Here is a 19,898-nt window from a genome sequence, read left to right on the forward strand (position 1 = left end):
ATTATTAAAAAAGTATCCTTGATCATACACAGCATATAGTTTGTTCCTACAAACAAAACTGTTCTTTAACATCGACAAAAATAACTCGACAATGTCACCATAGAAAGGCAGTTGGACGCGACACAATTATAGTATGCTGACTTGTTGGTTCCATCAGTTTATTTTTTTTTAAATGCTGTTTTAGGTACATTTTTTTAGGTGGAATCTCTTAAAATGCGCTTACATGAGTCAAATATACTAAAAAAATTGCACAAAATTGGTAACATATCTGCTTAGTATCGAGAAAGAACCAAAAATTATTCCTTCCATTCCAGTCTTTAGCTGCGGCAGGTTTGTGTGCTTGGGCGATCAACATCGTTAAGTTCTACGAAGTTTACTGCGATGTCGAACCCAAGAGAATCGCGCTCGCAAAAGCTAACTCTGACCTCGCTGCTGCACAAGAAAAACTTACGGGGATCAAAGCTAAGATTAATGTAAGTTGTGTGTAGCTGTAAACGCATAAGTAATTTTGATTTTGAGTTATTCCTCTATTTTACTCAAAAAACATATTCTCAATTTCCTGAAAATGCCGGCTATTTTCTAAACTTTCGTTGTTGTTGTTAAGTGTTAGCAGGTTTAAAGATCCCCTATTAAAATTTAAAAAAGGTTTTGTATCGAGTGAAGTAATACCTGAAGTTAACTTACTGAGTATCAATAAACATTTAAAAGTGTTTATTATTTAATGTCGCAATGACACAATTATCTGGAGATATTTACAATTTTGGGGCATCTGTTTCCATATAAACGTAATCCCTATTGCAGTAAGTCACAACATTTCGCTCCAAGCCACCCATTTATATCAACGCCCACAACATCTTATACTTCCTTTTTCGTGTTGGCACGTTTTTTGGCGTTAGTTGTGTGCTGTACCTGTCTCATTGCCCGGAGGAAGCCTTGTTGTATAACAGGCGAAACGCCGGTTAATAGAGTTACGTTTTTTATATGTGCCAGAAGAACAGATTAATCAGTTATCTTATACTTCATTTCGGGGCTTTTAAAACTATGGGTAACAACACCAGCAACCTTCTCTATGTCACACTGATATTAAGCCAAATCCGTTAACTTACAAATCCGCATTTTCGCAGCAACTCAATCAAAACTTGGCCGAACTGACTGCCAAGTTTGAGAAGGCGACTGCTGAAAAGTTGAAGTGTCAACAGGAGGCCGAATCCACGACACTTACCATTAACCTCGCTAACAGACTGGTCGGCGGGTTGGCCTCTGAGAACGTTCGCTGGGCCGAAGCTGTTAGCGGGTTTAAAGAACAGGCAAGTGGATTGTCGGTTGAGAAATACGGGTTACAACTTTTTTAGCGGTTCAATAGTATATTATTTTTACTTGAAATGGATTTCGTGTGTTGCAAAATGCATATTTAATATATGTTCTGTTTTGTTGATGTTCATTACATGTTTTAGTTTGTTTTTACGAAATTACCGGAGCGTAAAAGATCTTTTTTTACATGCATATGTCTATACCCATAATGCTTTCCACAAAAACACAGTATTAAGTAACTATTTGCACGAGAGGTGATTATTCATGGCAAGTGATTTACAAGTTCATACTCAAATATATTGCCATACGTCCAGGACTGTGATGGGTCAGGCGATAAGTTAAAATATGCCTAAATATCCTGGAATTGTATCAATTTACCATCAAAACTCATATAATGGAACGTTCGCGATGCAACAGTTACTAGAAAAGGTCAATATTTAGGTACGACTTGCTTAGTAGCTGTAGAGGAATCTAGCCCTCGGTTAGGCATTGTTTATTTATCTGCGACAGCAAATTACTTTGGTTCGAATGTATAATGAAGCAACAAGCCTCGGATTGAAATCAGCAGATTTTATTGTAAAAAAACGATTTCGCTTATGTAAGCATCGTCAGTTTCAATATATTTAGGTTTGCACATTGGAACACGAAGTCATTAAAATTCGGGCAGAATTTGTAAACTGGCATGCGGGTTTCCGGCGCCTTTACTAAAACATCCAAGTGCTATTTCCTAGTTTTGCATTGATTTCCTTGCTCCGTTGATGTATTTTTCACTTTCGCGTACGTTGTATATTGACAGGAGAAAACATTATGTGGAGATGTCCTTCTCATCACTGCTTTTGTGTCTTACGTCGGTTATTTCACTCGAAACTACAGAATCAACTTAAGCGATCAACTATGGCTTCCTTTTATGGAGAAACAATCCGTAAGTCCTTTTTTGCACCAATTCACTGTAAAAGCGATCAAGTTTTGGTAATGTAAGGCTTTTCTGGCAAAAAAGAAAAACTAGTTCGGACGACACGTCCGGGCGTTATTCAACTGACCTTTATCAGGACAAATGGAGTACAACGCATAACACGGCGATAAAAAGTCAGGAGTGAAAATGCATAAAGGGGCGAAAGAAGCACGAAAAAGCTAAAAGAGCGCGAAAAAACGTGGAGGCGGGCATAAAGAATTGACAACGCGCACCAACAAGGAACGATACTGGGGTCTAACGCACAGCGCCCTGAGGTGCTAACATCACGTTTAATCAGGGGGCGTGTCGTGCAGACCGTTTATCAAATTACGAAAAACAGGAGGAAAAAAGATGTCCCTCTTATCATTCAGGGCAGATTCATGTGAATTTATATGCAAAGACTCGATAAACATTCTGTTGTATCTGTCATTCTCCCTGTCCAGAATTACTGTCCAGAATTAAAAAATTCGATAAAGTTTTTTTTTGCCAAACCCATTTTTTTTAATTATGTTATTCAATGGTTTGATATATTTTATGTTCCGTGCATGTGCTTCAGTCTCGAACACTATATACCAGATATATAGGCAATTTACGGCCATCAGGACATATCCGGCCCGTTGTGTTGTTTATTCTGGCCCGCCAGTTGTTGGTATTCGTGAAACTAAAAAAACTGTTCATATTGGAGTTCAATGTTGTTTTGGTGAAAGATTTGGTTTCCTGTCACAACTTTCAAACGTTAGATATTTTAAGTAAGACAGTTTAATGGAACTGTGGTGCAAACCCTCTTTCTCCATCTAGTGCCCACATGGACTATTGGGCCTCCTTTATTTTTATAATTTTTGGCCCGTGAGTCGCAACGTTTGCGGACCCATAGCATAGAGTTTCATAAACCTGCTTCTGTAGAACCTCGAAAACCTTCAAAGCTCTGATTGCAAATTGGTGCCTAAACTGCCAAAGATGCGTGGGTTTACGCCAAGGAATTCGGAAACTTCACTGGAGACGTTGTGTCTCTCTACGCTAAAAAACGTTGTTGAAATCAACACGTGCGAAATTTAGTATCAAAATATTTCGTTTCAGGTTCGAATCCCGGCCACGGAGGGTCTGGATCCACTATCAGTGCTCACAGATGATGCCGACATCGCTTCTTGGAACAACGAAGGTCTTCCATCTGACAGGATGTCCACTGAAAACGCAACAATCCTCATTAACTGCCAGAGGTGGCCTCTGATCGTTGATCCCCAACTGCAAGGCATTATATGGATCAAGAGACGATATACTAACCTCAAAGTGGTCAGACTCGGCCAGAGGGGGTAGGTTGTTTTTTGTACTTTTTCTTGGTAAAAATGTCGTTGTAAAAATTTGGGTTTGCCTTTTACTGTTTCAGACGTTTTGGTTAAACTTACGCCATCATCAGTTTAATAAAATATTTACCGCATTGTAAAATACGTAAATATTACTGATAAAAGACATTTGCCGAAAGTTATAAAATAAATAAACCTTTCAATGTGTTCTGCAATATGCCGGGCCAGTAAACTGGCGGGCAATCTTCTAATTGTCCTCAATTTTTGGATTCCCCAAACTTACTGGGCCATGAACCCTATTTGTTAATCTTTTTCTTGATCCCACTATCTTGAACTGTACAATGTTTCATATCGTCATAATCATCCGTACAGTTATTACAGGCTCCTAGGGGTCCGCGGACCCATATTGGAAAACCTAAATCCAGAACAATTGCACTTTTGCCGTTGTGGTCTAAACTTATAGCAAAAATCGTGAGTGTTTTTTTATAATATGCACACAAAGGACTAGCTTTTGACAACAGGATCAGCCTGACTGTTTGAAATATACGATATATTCCGCTATATTGCGATTACGAAAGTTATACAGTGATCGCTATCTGCAGTCTATGGTTTACATTTTTAAAATATTGAAGTCTTTCTTCACAGCTACCTAGACACTATAGAGATGGCTGTTTCCAACGGTGACACTGTGTTTATTGAGAACGTGGAGGAAAGCGTCGATCCAGTACTGGAACCATTGCTCGGGCGGAACACGATCAAGAAAGGAAGGTAAGGTTTTCATTGACTCAACATGGCGGACTTTATGCATTTTGCCATCACACATGAACTTTGTAGATATATCAAGATAGGAGATAAGGAGGTGGAATATCATCCTTCGTTCCGTCTTATTCTCCACACTAAACTCGCCAACCCACATTACCAGGTACACGCTGTTATCCATGTGTTACCTCCTGTAAAACCTGATGCACCAGGTTTTAATTAATAGGCCTCTGATTAGGGCATCCAGAGTGTTTGCCTTTTGGTTACCAACAAATAATTGTTAATAGCCTATAAAACACAGTAGCGACCATGATATGGCTTTAATGAGTAAAATATGGCCAACTTGTTTGGGTCCGTGGGCTTCCTGGCAAATTCTTTTAACTCTGTGGATCCCATAACCCATGTAAAATGAACTTTTCTGGGGGTAATCCAAACCAAATCTCTAATAGCGATTTCACTGTTCGGGAAAAATCCTGTGTACTTACTCGATAGGTTGCTGTGGTCTCTCAGGGGTCATGCACCCCCCATTTGGGAAACCATGCTATAGACCAGGGTTTCTCAAGGGTGGCCTATGGCCCAACCACAGGACGTTCTCCAGGGGGGCACAAACATATTTCATCTTATAAAAGTTATTAAACTATAGTTTGGACGCTTGGCTTCGAAAACCTCAAGGTTATTCCAGCGTCTCCCTTCCCACACTTTCACGTTCTATATCTCTTTTACTTACTTAGCAATGTTTATTGTTGTGTTTGGGCAAAAAATACACCAATAGATGAACAAATGAACGAGTTTTTTTGCGTGCAATCTGCGCTTTTTTGTTGATGAACAGGGGTCACGAAGTACAAAAGGTTAGGAACCACTGCTATAGACACGGTATTGATATTATTTACAGCCCGAGATGCAAGCCCAGTGTACTCTCATCAACTTTACTGTGACACAAGATGGTCTCGAGGAACAATTGCTTGCTGAGGTTGTCAGATGTGAAAGACCCGATCTCGAGGAATTAAAGGTACTTCTTCCACACTTCTGTAAATCTAGTTTTTTTTGCATTTTTGGGATGCGTGAATAGTATAATAAAGTATAATTGTAATATAATAAGACTTGTTTTTATAACCTTAAAGCTTAAACAGAACATTGGCAAATAGCTAGAGTTTATATTACTGTTTTTTGAGCGGATTATTGGAGAGTTTACGAATTTTTGCAGGCACAACTGACAGTTCAACAAAACGACTTTAAGATCACGTTGAAGCGACTTGAAGATTCCCTGCTCTCACGTTTATCTGCTGCATCTGGAAACTTTCTGGGTGACACTGCGCTTGTTGAAAACCTCGAAACAACCAAGAAAACAGGTTCCTATCCAATCTAACTACTAATTCATGACTTAATCTTTTCGGTTGAGCAATTTCCAAATTCTATGCTATGCGATGTCAGACTTCGTGCTCAAAATTTTTTTATAGCTCAAATTTTATTTTTCGTCGTATGGCCTGTAAAATCACAGCGTAGAGTGTTTCAGCTGCAGACGGGGCCACTGTAGTCACCACGAAGTGGAAGTTTTACTTTTTATTTAATTTTTTATTTATTTTTAACTTTCGTAACTTTTTTTTGCGTTAGGTACTTAAATTTTTCCTTTTTGGCAGGAGATAATTGATGATGCCTTTTTGGGCGAAATATATTTTTCTCATTAAAAAATCCATCTGAGCTGTCCACAGATTGCTTTGTGAAATTTAATATATAATTACATCGATCTGGTGAGCGACGGACAGCCTGCCAGGGGCATTTGGTTTTAAATTGATCCAGTTTTTATTCATTAATCACACTGTAGACTAAGAGTGTTTTTTTATCAAAACCAAAACGTTTTTTCGGTCCTATTATTTTTGTATTGAACAATATTCAACGTGTAATATCCGTGTGTCAAATAACGATCACAGAAGCAATATTCGTGTATACAACTCGTTTACAGCTGCTGAGATTGAGTTGAAGGTGGCTGAAGCGAAGGTAACCGAAGTCAAAATCAACGACGCCAGGGAAGGATACAGAACCGTAGCACAAAGAGCTGCACTTCTGTATTTCATTCTCAATGACTTGAATGTGATCAACCCCATCTACCAATTCTCACTTAAGGTAAGGAGCGAGGACACACAGAGCTCGAAGCCACACTGGTATTCGTTTGCGAAGGCGTGGATTTTGTGAGAATGTGGTCGAAGTTGTTTTATGCAATTTTTTGATCTGTTGATAAGAATCCATCTTATACCAGACACAACATTGCCTTTTAATGGAATTGGCAAATTTACCATAATTTCTGTTCTGAATTGGGTGGTTTCTGCTATTGTACATTTTAGGTTTCTATATACAGAGAAAATATTCATCAAAAAGTACGTTAAGCCACGTTCGCAACTATTGATTACAATTCACACGCTAGAAACTTTGCATGCACGCAAATGTGTGAAAAATACGTCATAAACACGTGCGTGTGTTTCAGGCGTTCAATGTTGTATTCTCGAAAGCAATCGAACGATCGGAACCAGCCGATGATTTAAAACAACGGGTACTCAACTTAATCGACACGACAACATACAGTGTGTTCCAATATACTACGCGAGGATTATTTGAATGCGACAAGCTTACTTTCACGGCCCAAGTTGCCATGCAGGTAGGATTCGAATCCATCCATATCAGCGTTGTTAAGTTTGCCTGATTCCAAAACGCGTGCTACCTGATATCTGTTTTGTCCATTTTCATTAAAACTGTGCTCTTTCATTTGTGTTTGTGGCATACATTTCGGGGGAAATTCTACATGTGCCGACAATCCAGCCTAAATTGAGTGGCAAAATTTGACCAGACTGATCCTGTTTTTAGCAAGTGCTTCTTGTGTGTACTATTATTACTGCAAGGACAGTTGTGGTTTAGATACACACACAATCTTATAAGACTAAAATTGATAAACTTGGGTGCAAAATAAGTGGAGTTAATAACTTTGAATAAAAAAGCCGAAACTAGATGCTGTTCAAAAGTTTGAACCAAGTATAGGTTCGAAACGTTTACTTAAAATGATTAACAGCATCTTAGCTTTGGCTTTTTTATTCAAAATTGATAAAATTCTACTGGAATAGGACACTGACGATGTTTTTTTAGCGAAATATATTTGTTTTATGTGAACACTGATAGATTTTGTGGTCAAAAACAATGGGTGGAAATAACAACTATAGAGCGAGACTGTGGAGTTATTCCCGGAATTGGGAACTAAAATTAGTGTCCATTAAACACACTCCTGCAGATGCGTGACTTCCATTGTTTTATGTTCTACAGAAAACAATGTCAATAGACAGTTGTTTTAGAACAGCGTATTTAAAACTTATTTGTGGTTTGTAGATTTTACTCGCGACAAAGGAGATCAACATTGTTGAAATGGATTTCCTTCTTCGTTTTCCAGTTAAGATGGATGCGGCTTCACCGGTCGATTTCCTCAGCAATTATTCCTGGGGTGGAATTAAGGTAACGGGGACACAAACTGGATTCATCCGTCCCATTTAATACAGCTTTGAACCAACACCAGCAATGTACAATGTACATCTTTGGAAGCATTAGTGACAAGAACGTTTAAAACCTAAATAAGGTACTGTAGGGTGGAATTACTACCGCTTTCCGTATTGGTTCATTAGATTGAACACTTTAATCTGGTGTGTAATGTCATCGGTATATAGTTTGACGTTTACCTAATTACGCCCGTAGTTTCGTATACCTCAGTTTATAGCATTTCTGAAACAACAGAGTTTAGGAAAGGGATATGGATTGAATTCGAAAATTTTAAGAAAATGAAATTTTAACACTGAATATTACCCTTATATACGGCAACAATAGCACAATCAAAATCAATTGCCCCAACTCAATTTTCCCCGTTTCAAGGTTTTGTCGGAAATGGAAGATTTCCGTAACTTGGATCGCGATATCGAAGGATCGGCGAAACGCTGGAAGAAGTTTGCGGAAAGCGAGTGTCCAGAAAAGGAGAAGTTTCCACAGGAATGGAAGAACAAGACCACCCTCCAGAGGTTGTGTATGATGAGAGCTCTCAGACCCGACAGAATGACTTACGCCGTTCAGTGAGTACATGTATTTTTACTCCATGCGCTTGTCTGATTAGAATAACTATGTAATAGGTTGCTATATGCTATAAAGTGTTGCAACAAGGTTATTCTAGAACAACTGTTTGCAGCTCACTTATCATTCCTAGTACATACTTACTTTTTTCCAATATGTTTGTAAGATTTCGCAAACTGGTCGCTAAGCCATGGCTGTGGTACTTTTTTTTTACATGCAACACATTTGGAAAAATCCACAGCACTAGCGACACACCATTTTTAAATCTCTCACAGCGATGTGGTTCTATGTTAACAGTAATAAGTCGCAAAGCCTGACTTGATTTGTTTTTTGCCTCCATTTTATCCAAACAAAGTTTAATTTTGTGTTTAACTTGTCACGCGACGCCTTTGAACACTCATGAACTAAGCACCAGGGCGTCGCGACACACAGTTTGAGAACCACTGCACTGTATCATTATATGGATTTATGATAAGTTTATAGGATAAATTGTACACCTCACAAAAACTACGTTTGTTACAAGAATGGCGTTTTTATGGAGCATTACCTGTTTATTTTTCCCATGCCTGTTGTACCAGATCAGTGTTTGCACAATATATGTAACGAAACTACAATTTTGAGTCAACTCAATAGCTCTTTTTCCAATTGACTGAACATTATGTCTGGATGTGTCAGTAACAATCAATTCTAGTGAAGTACTTGCAAATCTAACCTCCTAAAACGTGGGTGATCTTGCAGAGGTTTCGTCGAAGAGAAACTTGGTTCAAAGTACGTCGAGAATCGTCAGGTCGAGTTTTCGAAGTCATATGAAGAGAGTGGACCGGAGACTCCCATCTTTTTCGTGCTTTCACCCGGTGTAAATCCACTCAAAGACGTTGAGGCCATCGGAACCAAACTCGGATTTTCCATCGACAACAAGTACAGTTTTTTTCCTTTTTAGCTCGCAACAGTGTTTCCGAAACTTTTTTGTCCGTTGAACACTGCAAGGTTGTTACAGTAGACAATGCACCCGAAAATGGCACTAACGCCAAAAATTCACCAAAAGTGTCGCAATTAAACAGATAGCAGCTTGTGGATCCCTTTTTTTATTTGTTTATATACCCTTTGTGTTCCGCGTAACCCAAAAGGAATCGCTGGCTTACAGCAGCAGGTTGATTTGTATGGGAACATTGCATTTGATTTAACAATAATACACAATTAACGCAGTAATATTTCATGCAATGGCATGATTGGCAGGATCGCCCCACTGCGCAGGTCCTGTAGCTCAGTTGCTAGAACGTTGGGCCTGGTTAGCCCAGGGTCTTGAGTTCAAACCTCACCGGGAGCTTGATTTTTCAAATCATGCTCCGACTTGTCAGGAAAAAGTGGCTGATCCAGCTAGGCTGCAATGCCTGGGCTGCCAAGCCTGCAAACCTAATAATACACAATTATCGACGTAACGTCACAATAAGGACTTGTATCACGTCATGATACATTTTTACATCCAGCTTATGGTGTATTTGTGGTTTCGTAGGAACTTCCACAACGTATCGTTGGGACAAGGACAGGAGATAGTTGCTGAACAAGCGCTCGATCTCGCAGCCAAAGAAGGTCACTGGGTCATTTTACAGGTAAAAGGCTACAAGGATTTGGCTTGTGAACCTAAAAAGGATCGCAAAATTAACGACCGACTCATTTACCTTGTGATAGATTATGTAAATACTTTTAAACAAAAATATTTTTAATTGTCAAAACATACCTGTACAATGTACATCTACCTATACTTCGAATTGTATGTTTATTCTATAGTACTTGTCAATGGATAAACCGTTCTTTTTTGCTGCCATATTTTAAAGATTTTTCCAAAGCGGGGGAAATTCGCAAAAACTCGTGTCAGGGAATAAATTATTAAATCAAGCTATTCAATAGTTCCATTAAACCAGAATAGATTAGTTTAGCGAGAAAATTTTAACTATTTCTATCATTCTAAATCAGTGCTTCCCAACCAGTGGGTCGCGAAGCTATTTCAGGTGGGTCGCGAAGCATTTCTAAATGTTACAGTTTTCTATTAGTTCACGAAATTATTGCATTCTCATTACGTAACATTTATGCAACAATGTAACAAATACGTAACAATAAGATGTGTTGCGTCGCATTAACTATTTCAGTACGTATGCCAGTAGTAAAGATGCAGGTTTTATGTAACTGTTAACTGTCATTGTGGGTCGCACAATAAACCTTGCCTTCGAACTGAAAAAAGATTGGGTAGCACTGTTCTTAATGATATCATTGGTACCGTTTTTTTAAGTAGTTTTAAGGAATCGTTTGATTGAACATAATTTTTGCGTCGGCATAATGATAGAAATCATAGTTTTGACTAATTTATCTCTATCAGAACGTACACTTGGTGGCGAAATGGCTTGGAACACTTGAAAAGAAGATCGAACAATACAGCGTTGGAAGTCATAACAGTTACAGGGTGTATATATCCGCTGAACCGGCCGCTACACGCGATTCTCACATCATACCTCAAGGTATTCTCGAATCATCGATCAAGATTACCAACGAACCTCCTACTGGAATGCAGGCAAATCTACACAAGGCATTGGACAACTTTAACCAGGTGAAATTCGACGTGCTTTCAGTTTAAAAAAATGTAGCTGGCCATGTTTTTTTTTGCTAAAAAAATAACGAGTTATGGGGTATGATTCGGCATAGCATTGGTGCTGAATGCCCAGGGTCGTGAGTTCAAACCTCCCTCAGAGCCTAAATTTTAGCGCGGATTATAATCGGCATTGATCGTGCTCAACTGTGGCGCATTGGTGGCGATGCCAGGGTATTTTTGATCAATATCGTATAGCTGAACTGGCCAAGTTAAGCCTTCACAATAGGCGTATGTTTTAACATGGCAAGTTTATTTATCAGTTTTTCTTTCATTGGCAGTTTTTGTCACTACCTGACTTTTAAAAAATGTAAATTCGGCTTGTTTAAACACCATGCTCCAAAAATTCTGGAAAAAAATATGTGACGTAACTTGTTTTTAAGGAAACATTGGAAATGTGCAGCAGGGAAGTTGAATTCAAATCCCTTCTCCAATCTCTCATCTACTTCCACGCTGTCCTGTCTGAACGTAAAAAGTTTGGTCCCCAAGGATGGAACAGACCTTATCCATTTAATGTTGGCGATCTTACCATTTCAGTCAACGTGTTGTTCAATTACTTGGAGGCCAATAGTAAGGTATGTGAACTGTTTAAATCAAAAACTTTTTTTTAAAAAATACACGTTTAGCATAACATTTGTTGTGTGCGCTAGATTTAAGTGGAAAATGAAATGGGGTTATTAAAGGTCAAATATTTCCTGGGTTTATTGTCGGTTATATTTGACCATAGGTCACTACAGGACATAAAAATACATTTACTCGTACGAGCAAAGCATTATGCTTATAATCATATCTCTGTGACGTCGGTCAGGTCAGCTCCAGCATATAATGATGGAGCTACAACAACCGCGTTATTCAAACTGATGATGGCATAAGTTCTTGCCGAAACGTTTTTCAAACATGACAATGTTAACAACAGTATGGGCCTGTCTTTTTATTCTCAAAATGTATATTTTTGTAAATATTTGTTGGTAAATCACCAAATTAAAATACACATTACAAGGTGCCATGGGACGACTTGCGGTACCTGTTCTGTGAGATTATGTACGGCGGTCATATTACCGATGATTGGGACAGAAAACTGTGCAAGACTTACTTAGAGGTTTACATGCATCCTGATCAACTGGAAGGTGAACTCTTACTCGCACCCGGATATCCTGTTCCACCAAACATGGATTATAAGGTGACTCATTGATTTAATGCTGTAAATATCTCAAATTGAAATAGCATTTATAACTGTGTATAATGCCCCAGAACCAATGTGTTTTTTGGTATGACTTACAACTAGAATGTTGTTTAAGCAACAGGGCATTACAACGATCTCGCGTAACATCAAACTCTGTAGTTCACAAATCCTTTTGACCAGTTATGACGAACAGCATGATTACTCATGTTTCGCCAAAATAAACACAGATCTGTCAAGAATATAGTTTAAGAGCGCATTTGTAAACTGTCTGGTTCGCTACCTCAAACAACTGCCTCTCATATACCGGTTGAGTATTTTGCTGCCTGTAAACACTCCAACTGTGAATAAAACTCAATGTAACCGAATTTGGTTTGTTTATCTTAAATGCTCGATTCCACGTTCCAGGGCTACCATGAATATATCGATGAATGCCTTCCTCCTGAAAGTCCTTATCTCTACGGCTTGCATCCGAATGCAGAGATTGGTGTTCTCACCACGACTTCAGAAAACCTCTTCCGAACACTCCTTGAGATGCAGCCCAAGGATGCTGGAGGTGGAGGAGCAGGAGGAGTTACAAGAGAGGAAAAGGTGGGTGAATAACTTTGCATCAATTCTTAGCCGGGGTTGTATTTTTGACAAAGTATAACTAATAGAGAAAAGTCGTTGTTACTAATTTTCAATTGCAGGTCTAGTTTTGTGAAAAAAACGATTTGAATGAGTTTGCATAAAAAAAAAACTTTGCAATTTTTCATGAATTTATTCGTAAACAAACCTCTCAGTGTGTGCATTTATGGTATTTCGTTGACGTGACAAAACCACATTTACCCTAAATTCTGTTTTTTCGTGTGCACGTTTTAGTAATAACTGACCAAAAAGAATGTTTTTTTTATTCCTTCCGTTACTAAATCACAAGTCCTTTAGCAGCACTAGTGAAAAGAAGTCTTTCTCTTCCAGGTGAAGGCGTTGCTTGACGAGATTCTTGAAAAAATGCCCGAGGAGTTCAACATATTGGAGATGTTATCGAAGGTGGAAGACCGCACTCCTTATATAGTCGTCGCCTTCCAGGAGTGTGAGAGAATGAATGGATTGACAAAGGAAATAAGGAGGTCACTTAAAGAACTTGATCTCGGATTAAAGGTTTGTCTCAGATAAACTTGGAGATGTTTGGTTGTTGTGAAATGATCAACTCTATGTAACGTTTTTAACAAATAATAGCATTAAACGATTCTTTTATCCTTTCTCTTATCGTTTGTGGAAAGACTTTTGCTTTTAAATTCCGCCTCACCAGCATGATAACACAACAACATCTATATGCCATAATAAAAACGGCCACCATACAACTTATTTCACACTTCTAAATCATAAATCATGCGAACAGTTGTCATTTTCAATAGAAAAGTGCAGTGTTATTGTGGATGTCACAATTATTATAGACTCAGTGCAAATAATAAAAAGCCAATGTTGGTGTTTAACATTCAAGTGATAGCAAGCACTATATTTTCATAAAACTACCAGTTCGGTAACTTCATCATTATATCAGGGTGAACTGACAATTACATCTGACATGGAAGAACTTGAGTCGGCTATGTTTTTCGACAACGTTCCGGAATCTTGGACCAAACGAGCTTACCCGTCCATGTATGGACTGACTGCATGGTTCGCCGATCTGCTATTGAGAATAAAGGTTAGTTTTCCATGAACTTGCTGTTGGATAAAGTTACTGTGCAAAATGTGGTAATGTGAGCGTATATAGTACACAAGAAGATAACCACGCATGAACCTTCCGATAAAAACAACAATATACAATATATCTTAACAATATATCTTATTTGTGTGATTTACTAAATAGAATAATTTCATTGAAAACCAAGCCTTGAGTTACAAAAATCTATCATTGCTGCAAATTCCGCTCCTATTATACATAATACACATTCCATGTTTAAATAATCATAAGGCAAACACAATTCGCAGCAATAGTCGCAGTTTTTCGTAACAATCTTTAACTTCAATATCAGGAATTAGAAGCTTGGACGACCGACTTCCAATTACCAAACTGTGTATGGCTTGGAGGCCTTTTCAACCCCCAGTCCTTCCTAACTGCTATAATGCAATCCATGGCACGCAAAAACGAGTGGCCGCTCGATAAGATGTGCTTGCAGTGTGACGTCACAAAGAAGAATAAGGAGGACTTCAACAGTCCACCGAGAGAGGGCGCTTATGTGCATGGAATGTTCATGGAAGGTATAAACAATATATTGTTAGTGCGACGTAAGTCAGAATATTTTAACCCATCTAGATAGTAGAAAAACTGATTGGAATCCGTCCTTATAATAAATGTGTTGGTCCGAATCCCGGTGTGTCTAAAACAGTAATTTAAACCGGTTAAGATTGGTCGGAAATTTTCCGCTAGTGGGACATTATAGGGTTATAGGTGGGTAATTAATCAGCACTGAAATATACAAAAGTAGTTGGAAATACTATATTCTGTATTCACTGTGTGCTGTACACTTATTGGCATTAAAATTCTTTTAAAATTTAAATACTAGTTGAAAAAAATGATTCCATTTAATGTGAACTTGTTTACCTAAACAACTACACTGACACTTATCGAATAAAATTTTGGAAAATAAGCGAAATCGATTTTCTAATTAATAAATCAACTGACATTGAACCGAGGCTTGTTGCTTGAGTGAAAAACTGACGCTAAACAATAGTCTAGCATTATTTAAATAACACTGCTTAAACATTATACAGATAATAACAATAATCAGTAGTTAAAACGCCCTCTATGTATGGCACTTTGTTTTCGGTTTAAAATTATTGAGCATATTATGCCACGCCGTTAGAAGTATATTGCGAAACACTTGCAAAATTCTTCGGTTTAGTGCACATTTAAATTTCCAATACAACTGTTCTGTCGTCGCAGGAGCTCGCTGGGATACACAGACAGGTCTAATGGCCGAGTCTCGCCTCAAAGAACTGACTCCAGTCATGCCAGTAATATTCATCAAGGCCATTCCAGTGGACAGACAAGAAACAAAGAATATATACGAGTGTCCAGTGTACAAGAACAAGTCAAGAGGCCCAACATACGTCTGGACCTTCAACCTGAAGACCAAGGAAAAGTCATCTAGATGGGTTCTTGCCGGAGTAGCATTGCTTTTGCAAGTTTAAAATACGCTTTAAGTCGCTTCAACACTGTGTAACAATATATGAGACTTACGTGTAAGTGTTTTTGTAGTTGTTTGCGCTTTCGCTATTTTGATTTTTGCCTGTGTTCCCTTGGTTGGCGAGCGCTGTCTAAATAAATGTATTGCTGTCTGTCGAATTGTTTCTTGTTTCAGAGCTAAAACTAGTCTTTAAATTCGAAATCATGTAAGTACTGTTTGAATCAATGGTACCTAAACATTTGAAAACATTTTAACCAACGTCTCCAAATCTTAGACAACAAAGCAGTGTGGGTCTACACTGTCAATTCGACCGGAATAAACCACAAGGGAGTAGCAGAATGATTACAAAAGCATTTTTATGAAAACGGTCACGTGTTTGGGAAATGACGCTTAAATTAATAGTGGATGAAAAACCATGTCCAGTGAACGATCGATCACGTTTGCCAGAAACATCTGTTTTTTTTGCGCCAAAGGAAATTTCATTTTTATTAAATTTGCATGATACACTTGCTGTCACAAAATGCACGATTACTTTATTATTCATTGTGTTTGCAAACAATTTGGTTAAGCAGTTATACTCACCAATAAATCACTTGTACACAATAACTATTGAAATCAATGAATATCCGCTGCAAATACATAACCACTGGCGCAGTCTGGCGATCCATAGAAAAAACAGCACTAAAGGCGCTGGACAACAGACCATAATACAAGTAGTTCATGAATTTTTTTTAGAAATTCTTTGTTTAACGTTTACAATATTTCGTCACAGCCGTTGTGTATTTTTTCTTGACAAAATATTTGAATTTGGGGATCATTTTAGCGTAACAATAACTGAAGCATGACGTTTCTGAAAGGGGGAATAACCTTGAGTGACGTCTTTTGATGTAAAGTTTTTGTCTTTTGTTTAGTTTTTGTTTAGTACACTTTTTATGGAGAGCTTTTGGCATAGTAATATTTCTTCAATTACCTTTGTGGAGACAAATACCTTATCTTTGTGTATTTAGTCATTAAAGCAATATAGTCATAATAAAAAAATGCGAAAAATAGGAAACTTTCTTTGGTCCATGCGGCTGCTCGTTTAGCCTTTTAGCAAATATATACAATGCTTGAAGTTCTAAGTGTATGTCAACTCCTCTATTCAAAAAAATTGTGTACAATACAGTTTTTTTGTAGGTTATGGCTCTCCAGAAAGTAAAAACCCTCACATTTAATGAGGAACGTTCGTGTTTTACTTGCGCAATGGAGGATGGAATGCGACTGTACAACGTAGATCCTTTGGCAGAAAAACTGCGGTTGGATGTGGACAAAGTTGGAAGTGTTAGTCTCGTTGCAATGTTGCATAGGACCAACTTGCTTGCTATTGTCGGCGGAGGAAGTCGTGCAAAATTTCCTTTGAATGTTGTTAGAATATGGGACGATCGTGAAAAGCAGTTCGTGCTGCAGTACAAGTTTTCACAGCCTGTTCTAAATGTCCACATGTTTGATGACAAGATTGTAATTGCTCTGAGAACATCTGTTCACGTCTTTAGTTTTCCTAACCAGTCCAAACAATTGCTAGAGGTCGACACTAGGACCAATCCTTTGGGTCTTGCCCAAGTTGGGCCGCTGGGGGAACGACATGTTTTGGCAACATTGGGTCACTCCATCGGTTGTATACAAATAATTGACCTGGCAATTTTGGGCAAAGACTCCAGCTCTCCGATATCAATCAATGCACATCAAACCGATATTGCCTGCTTGGCACTCAATGCTCAAGGAACAATTGTTGCAACTGCATCAGAAAAAGGGACACTTATTCGACTTTTTGACACCACCACACGTCAGAAACTTGTGGAGCTTCGTAGAGGCAGTGACCAAGCAGTGTTACATTGTATTAACTTTAACCCAAGTTCCTCGTACCTGTGTGCTGCGAGTGATAAAGGAACCGTACACATATTTGCATTGAAGGACACTAACCTTAATCGACGCTCTGCTTTTGCTAAAGCTGGAAAAGTGAGTCCTTTCCAGCAATACACAAGTTCACAATGGAGTTTTTGTCATTTTACTGTACCAGCTGAGTGTACGTGTATTTGCGCATTTGGTAAAGGTAACTCAGTTGTCGTGGCTTGCGTTGATGGCACATATCATAAGTATGTATTTACTGCTGATGGCAATTGCAGCAGAGAAGCATATGATGTCTATCTTGAATTATTGGACTCTTGCGATTTTTAAATTCATATGTTTTAGTTTGGTCTTGTGTATGCATGGTTACTGGCCAAACAGAATTCTATGCATGGAGATTATTGTGTAGATTGTCGGGAAATCAGAAAACATGTTGTAACTGATGAGTTAGTTTCCTATAGTTTTGTGTGGTGTTTCGATAACCTCATTTTGTGTACTATTGACATGTGTTGATAATTTTATCTGATGTGTTATTTCTATACGATGTAATGTTTCTCCATTTATGTGAAATAAACAGATCCATATTTGCTATGAAGTCAATCTACATGAATTGACTTGTGATATATTGTATTATTTGCTACAATACTGTTTATTTTTTCCACTGTGTAGAAAGATGTGAAATAAATGTGAGAAATGTCATCGTTACCAGAGCAGCTGCAAATACTGCAGTCTTGTGGTTTTAAAAGTGATGAAGATTCTCTGTACGAAGCACAGACACAAGTCAAAGAGATCCAACTGAACTGTTTGAGACGTTTAACGAAACAAGAACTAGGTACTGTATAAAAATATCCAAGTTATTTACCGTAAAAGTTAACATTTAGACGGAAACCATTGCTTTCACTTTATAACATACTACTACTGAGTTTTGTACAAATCTCCTGGCAAGTTTTACATGATGTTATAAAAAAAAGTTGTTTTGATAACTTTTTATAGCATCACACTGTTATTGTCATACTTACCTTATATGTCAGAAAAGTCAGCTTATCTGTTATGTATGTGTTTTTTTGTGTACTCTATTTCATGTCAGATTTGCATAAAACAATTCCGGAATCATAATCTCTGATTTTTAGAAACAAAAGTTGAAGATGATTAGTAATATAATAAATAAAGGTCAAATTGAAATAGCCAGATTTCACAATGCAGTATTACACACAGGTTTATATTGCTCCCTGCTCTTCAACAAAGATGGTGGAATTCTGCAAATACTTTCCAAAAATGTTGCGAAACCTCAGGTATGATACTGCCCTACAGTAGCACACAATAAACTGTTTAACAATTCTGCTACTTTAATTAGTCACAAATGCAATACCAAAAAGTAGTAGTAAAATGCAGAAGTGGAGGTTGATTGGTGTTATTAGATTGAGTCAGAGAAAAACAGTTGCTTTTTTTGTCACAGCACAAATCGGTCAGGGAAGAAATTCTTTCTCTTTTGTCAACATTTGTGCCTCGAATTGGAACTCGCATTGATCCGTATGTTGATGATGTCTATGGTTCTTGTGTCATTGTGTTCCGAAGCGATCGCTATGCAAAAAACAAAATCAAGTCTCTTCAAGTTCTCGCTGAAGTAAGAAAACAAACTTTTAATGAAACAGAACCACATGCATACCATACCATTCTAACCTCACAATATTTTGACAGTTGGTATCCCAAAGGGACATATCATCTTTCCTACGAGAAGGGCAGATCAACAGTTTAGTTAAAATGTTGTTTGAAGAAGCTGCATCAACCAAATCCACCTCTACAGGTTTCCAAAATTTCTAATAAACATGTGTAAAGTAATCAAAATTGTTCTTCTGGCACTTAAGTTTCTGAAGTTATTTATTCGAAACCAACATTTTGTCTGTCATCCGGCGAGACTTTCTCAGGGTTATGTCAACATATTGCATCTTGTGTTTCTTACGTTTTTTCTTGCGTTTTTAGTGTTTATGCGCTTGATGCAATATGTTGACATAACCCTGAGGAAGTCTAGCTGGATGGCAGACGAAACATCGGTTTCAAATAAATAACTTCAGAAACTTAAGTGCCGGAAGAACGGTTTTGATTAATTAGTATGCCTGGCAGCAAAAATAGCAGTATATGTGTAAATTAGCCAATTTAGTTACTAGTATCATGCATTTATCAATGCATTTTACGTAATTTTTCACTCTCTTTTACAGTCAAAGGTGAATCTTTTCACATGCTTGGAATGATTTCAAGGTTTTACCCCGAGTTTATGACCAACTGTTCTGAAAGGCTTTTTGAAATCTTTCTAAATGGTCTGCAAAAGGAGGTTATTGTTTGCTTTCCATCTACTTAATACTCAATTTATATCATAATTGTAAGTTTTACGGACATTTTAGATGATTTCATCCACAAAGGCGTCCGATCACAAATTGATTGAGGGTTATTTACTTGGACTCAATGCACTTTTATATCAATTTACCTCATCTTATGATGAGAACCCTAACAGGTGTAAGAGTATCCTTAAGTTTGCTCGTTTAAGCATGCAACCTCAGAGTGAACTGACCAGATTTGCAGTTCCCTTGGGTAAATACTAGTCATA

The 19,898-nt window shown here is 37.9% G+C and overlaps 3 protein-coding genes across 3 annotated transcripts in view; all 3 read left to right on the plus strand.

Annotated features, from left to right (window-relative positions):
- The window catches only part of LOC145906099 (dynein beta chain, ciliary-like), a 56,331-nt gene extending 40,843 nt beyond the window's left edge, over positions 1 to 15,488 (plus strand). The window contains exons 66-87 of the mRNA XM_082993483.1: positions 315 to 473; positions 1,125 to 1,307; positions 2,108 to 2,233; positions 3,341 to 3,573; positions 4,210 to 4,332; positions 4,399 to 4,486; positions 5,216 to 5,332; positions 5,528 to 5,672; positions 6,284 to 6,444; positions 6,803 to 6,973; positions 7,693 to 7,815; positions 8,227 to 8,420; positions 9,157 to 9,336; positions 9,932 to 10,028; positions 10,793 to 11,020; positions 11,443 to 11,634; positions 12,060 to 12,239; positions 12,648 to 12,830; positions 13,197 to 13,379; positions 13,783 to 13,926; positions 14,258 to 14,483; positions 15,169 to 15,488. Coding sequence (XP_082849609.1) covers positions 315 to 473; positions 1,125 to 1,307; positions 2,108 to 2,233; positions 3,341 to 3,573; positions 4,210 to 4,332; positions 4,399 to 4,486; positions 5,216 to 5,332; positions 5,528 to 5,672; positions 6,284 to 6,444; positions 6,803 to 6,973; positions 7,693 to 7,815; positions 8,227 to 8,420; positions 9,157 to 9,336; positions 9,932 to 10,028; positions 10,793 to 11,020; positions 11,443 to 11,634; positions 12,060 to 12,239; positions 12,648 to 12,830; positions 13,197 to 13,379; positions 13,783 to 13,926; positions 14,258 to 14,483; positions 15,169 to 15,416 — 3,684 coding nt within the window. The 3' untranslated portion in view covers positions 15,417 to 15,488. The remainder of the gene's footprint in view (positions 1 to 314; positions 474 to 1,124; positions 1,308 to 2,107; positions 2,234 to 3,340; positions 3,574 to 4,209; positions 4,333 to 4,398; positions 4,487 to 5,215; positions 5,333 to 5,527; positions 5,673 to 6,283; positions 6,445 to 6,802; positions 6,974 to 7,692; positions 7,816 to 8,226; positions 8,421 to 9,156; positions 9,337 to 9,931; positions 10,029 to 10,792; positions 11,021 to 11,442; positions 11,635 to 12,059; positions 12,240 to 12,647; positions 12,831 to 13,196; positions 13,380 to 13,782; positions 13,927 to 14,257; positions 14,484 to 15,168) is intronic.
- Positions 15,489 to 16,591: 1,103 nt separating this feature from the next.
- Positions 16,592 to 18,001, plus strand: LOC145906119 (WD repeat domain phosphoinositide-interacting protein 4-like). Its single transcript, XM_082993525.1, has one exon. It carries the CDS (start codon positions 16,592 to 16,594, stop codon positions 17,624 to 17,626), a length of 1,035 nt encoding a protein of 344 aa, XP_082849651.1. The 3' UTR covers positions 17,627 to 18,001.
- The window catches only part of LOC145906100 (DNA-dependent protein kinase catalytic subunit-like), a 39,382-nt gene continuing 37,473 nt past the window's right edge, over positions 17,990 to 19,898 (plus strand). The window contains exons 1-6 of the mRNA XM_082993484.1: positions 17,990 to 18,128; positions 18,512 to 18,588; positions 18,753 to 18,920; positions 18,995 to 19,100; positions 19,513 to 19,625; positions 19,696 to 19,882. Coding sequence (XP_082849610.1) covers positions 17,990 to 18,128; positions 18,512 to 18,588; positions 18,753 to 18,920; positions 18,995 to 19,100; positions 19,513 to 19,625; positions 19,696 to 19,882 — 790 coding nt within the window. The remainder of the gene's footprint in view (positions 18,129 to 18,511; positions 18,589 to 18,752; positions 18,921 to 18,994; positions 19,101 to 19,512; positions 19,626 to 19,695; positions 19,883 to 19,898) is intronic.

Source organism: Ascidia mentula, chromosome 6 (assembly GCF_947561715.1).
Source record: "Ascidia mentula chromosome 6, kaAscMent1.1, whole genome shotgun sequence".
Taxonomy (NCBI): domain Eukaryota; kingdom Metazoa; phylum Chordata; class Ascidiacea; order Phlebobranchia; family Ascidiidae; genus Ascidia; species Ascidia mentula.